General features: G+C 69.6%; 1 protein-coding gene across 1 annotated transcript in view; it reads left to right on the forward strand.

Annotated features, from left to right (window-relative positions):
• Nucleotides 1-2400: 2400 nt before the first annotated feature.
• CHLNCDRAFT_142756 (hypothetical protein) overlaps nt 2401-3739 on the forward strand; it is a gene marked incomplete at both ends in the record, with an annotated part of 3354 nt that continues 2015 nt past the window's right edge. The window contains 5 exons of the mRNA XM_005849410.1: nt 2401-2462; nt 2581-2742; nt 2925-3075; nt 3218-3299; nt 3471-3580. Coding sequence (XP_005849472.1) covers nt 2401-2462; nt 2581-2742; nt 2925-3075; nt 3218-3299; nt 3471-3580 — 567 coding nt within the window. The remainder of the gene's footprint in view (nt 2463-2580; nt 2743-2924; nt 3076-3217; nt 3300-3470; nt 3581-3739) is intronic.

Consider the following 3739-nt stretch of genomic DNA (forward strand, 5'->3'; position numbering starts at 1 on the left):
GATTGCCGCTGATGGGCCCGCTGTCCTCGGGAGTGGGCTGCACCCCCGCCTCAAACCAAATCTTCCAAGACTGCACAGCAGGCAGCGGCAGCGGGGCGGGGGGGGGCTCAACAGGCGGCGCAGGCCCCCAGGCTGCAGCAACGTGGGGGCGTGCGGTAGCCAGCCAGCAGTAGCTGCCATAGCTGCCGCTGCCATGGCGCCACGCCACATCAGCTGGCCTCCTGCCGACACCAGCTGCTCCCCCCCAGCCGGCTGCTCAGGCTGAGCGGCTGGATCCCTCCACGGGCGCTCACAGCGATGTGCGAGGTGCAAGGGCAGATGCCGATGGTGCTCTCCGGCGTTTCCCGCCCCAGCCAGTCGGACCAGCCTGACCGCGGAGGAACAGGCGGCGACAGCGGCAGAGAGGGGGCCGGCGGGGGAGGGAGCAGCCTGGGGGGCGGCGGTGATAAGGTGAGGGGTGGCGGCGGCTTGGGCGGCGGTGGTGATAATGTGGGGGGTGGCGGCTTGGGTTGAGGTGGCGACAAGGTGGGCGGCGGCGGCTTGGGTGGCGGTGGCGACAAGGTGGGTGGCGGAGGTGACAAGGTGGGTGGCTGTGGGCTGGGCGGTCTGGGGCTAGGCGGGAGCGGCGGCGGCGGGTCGGGCGGGAAGGGCGGCGGCGGCGAGGGCGGCGGCGGCGGCGGCGGCACCGGCACGCTCCTGACGTTCACTTGGTTGCGGTTGTCGTTGCTCACTGCACGCAGCCGGCGGGGGCCACAGCCGCGCTCGCCTCCAGCACCCGCGGCAGCAGCGAGCGGCACCCTCCCGGGCGCGTGCGCAGCACAGGGCGCACAGCAGCAGCCAGCGGCGCCTGCCCCTCCTCCCTCCCGGCACCACCAGCCCAGCAGGCTGACAGCAGGCTGACAGCAGGCGTGCTCACCCGCCACCCCAATGTTGATGGCAATGGCCACCACCAGCACCGCCGCCAGCCACGCCGCCATCTGGTTCTCCACGTGCCGCCAGCCGCGGGTGCTGAGCTCGGCGCCGTAGTACCAGGCCTCCTCACCCTCCTCCTCCCACTCCTCCTCTATCCCCTCCAGCCCGTCATAGCCGCCGCCGCCCGGGCCCAGGCCCCGCATGTCGAGCTCCAGCTGCTGGCCTGGCGAACCCTTCAGAATGCCCGCTCCTGCTCCTGCTCCTGCTCCTGCTCCTGCTCCTGCTCCTGCTCCTGCTGCTGCTGCTGCTGCCGCGGGCATCCAAGCAGCCTCCGCGGCTGCCGAATCGCCCGCAAAGCGGACAGCCTTGCCCGCCTGGCCGGCCTGCTGGGCGTGCTGCTGCTCCCAAGCCTGCTGCTGCCCCGCCTCATCCTGCGCCTGTTCTTGATGCTGCTGGCCTTCAGGCTGCAGCTGCGCCAGCTGCTGTGCATCCTGAGCCTGCGATTCCTGCTGCTGCTGCTGCTCCGGCGGTGGCGGCGGGGCGCTGGCGGCGCCGCCTACCAGCTGCCGGAACCAGCCCATGGCGTGCCGGGTTCCTGCATGATGTGCATGTGGCGGTCCTCGAGAACATATGAGCAACACCACAGCCAGTTTGCTGCGGGGTTCAGAACAACACGGCATTCCCCGAGCAAGGGCCGCGGGTCTCCGGGGAGGCTGCCGCACTGCAAGATGGCCTCACCAGCCACGCACCTAGGTATGTGCCGCTACCGCCTGCGCCTGGTCACGGCCATGGCTTGGGATGTGGCGGATGTGGCAGACGCCCACAAGCTTCACGGCTGCAATATTGTGAGTGTAGCAGTTATGGGTGCGAAGAATGCGGAGAGTCCGGCTTGCACAGGCCTGACAACCTGAAAGGGAGGTGGGCGGCCCGCCCGCTTGGCCGGCGCCCGTTTTCCATGCGCTCTTTTGAAGCACCGCCAGCAAGGTTTGCCTCTGCCAGACATGCTAGCTATGTGCTGGGCATGCTCCTTGACAGCAGATGCGCCCCTCTCATGAAGCGCCAGAGGAGCGGTGCCCGTCTCTGGTGTGGGCGCCGCTGCCGAACCCTGCAGGCTGCCGTCTGTCATGCAATGCCTGCACCTTGCTCCGCCTGTTCATTGTGTCACAACGCACCTCTCAGCTGCTCTCAGTTCAGTGGTCTCAGCTGAGATGTGGATGTCCCCATGGCGTTGGACAGCTTGACGGCGGCGCCACCTGGCGGGCGCAATGAAAAGAGCCCTTCAACTGTCGCGAGCAGCAACCCAGTGTGCATTCGCATTGCTGTTCAGCACCACAGCTTCTGAGCGCCTGACAAGCCTCTTTGGTGGTGCCATTTAGCATCTTCCACCTCCGGCTCCTCGAGTCCCCTTGGCGTCGCGACGAGTCGCCTGCGAGCATCGACATGCAGGCCTCCGCGCGCCTGAGTGCCCTGCAGCGTCATCTGGCTGCGATGGGCCTGGCGGAAGGGGACAGTGTCGAAGCGGAGCACACCTCGGCCGAGGACGCTGTGAGGTGGGATTGCCGACACCGTGACGAGCCCGCCGGAACGCCGCCGCCGCGCATGCGCTGGCAATGCAGGCCTCCGCCAGTTGCCGCCGCCTCCCGAAGCGCAAGGCTGCTGCTGCTGCAGGGCGACGCCCGGCGGCGGGCCGGGCAGCCTGACGGTCATCGACAACCGCACGGGGCGGCGCTACGAAATCGCCGTCAGCGACCACGGCACCATCAAGGCCACAGACCTGAAGCAGATCACGGCGGGCGGCGACGGCGTGGGGCTGCGCACATACGACAACGGGTGAGGTTCGGGGGGCTGGGGGCACCTGGGAGGCATGGGTACTGCGGCTGTGCACAGCCGCAGGGTTTGGTCTCCAGTCTGATGCCAATGCTTGCGTATTTTCGGCTCGCTCCCCTGTCTTCCTGTTCTGCCCACCTCGTCGCCCCTTCGCCCCTCCCTGCTGCTGCTCCCCCTCCCTTCAGCTACGTCAACACCTCGGCCTGCAAGAGCCGGGTGTCGTACATCGACGGCGACCGAGGCATCCTGCGGTACCGCGGATACCCCATTGAGCAGCTGGCGGAGCGCTCCAACTTCCTCGAGGCGCGCGCAGGGGGCGGGGAGGGAGGGAGGGAGGTGGGGGGGGGCGAGAGCTGCTTTTGGGGGGGGCAGGGGAAAGTTGGGTACCGTGGGAGTGGGCTGGGAGCATGGGTGCATGGACCGGCATGCGCGCGGCGACCGGCCCCTTCCCTCCTCTCCCCTCCCGCCCCTCTTGCAGGTCTCCTACCTGGTGGTGTATGGCAGCCTGCCCACCCCCGACCAGCACCAGCGCTGGTCAGAGGCGGTGATGCGGCACTCGGGTCAGCGCACGTGCCCAGCCCGCCTCGCCGGCGCCGGGCCCTGCCTGCCGCATGCCTGGCCCGCGGACAGGCTGGCTGGCTGGCTGGCAGGCAGCCAGCCTCGCGTCTCTACTCAGCCCAGGCCTCCCACCTCCCTTCACCTGCTGTGACACCCCCCGGGCCCCCCTGCAGCGCTGCCTGTGGCGGTGGAGCAGACGATTGCGGCGCTGCCTCACGACGCGCACCCCATGGGCACCATCCTCACCGGCCTCTGCGCCCTGTCCACCCTGCACCCCGAGCAGGTGAGGGCGGCGGGCGGGTGCGGCGGGCCCGGCAGCCGGCCGCTCGCGCTACAACGCAGCTGCCACAGCTGGGGCCACCCCCCTGCCTGCCTGCCTGCCTGCTTGACTGCCTGCCTGCCCCCCCCCCCCGCCTGGCCGCGCACCGCAAAAACCGGCACT

Source organism: Chlorella variabilis (assembly GCF_000147415.1).
Source record: "Chlorella variabilis unplaced genomic scaffold CHLNCscaffold_5, whole genome shotgun sequence".
NCBI classification, from domain to species: Eukaryota; Viridiplantae; Chlorophyta; class Trebouxiophyceae; order Chlorellales; family Chlorellaceae; genus Chlorella; species Chlorella variabilis.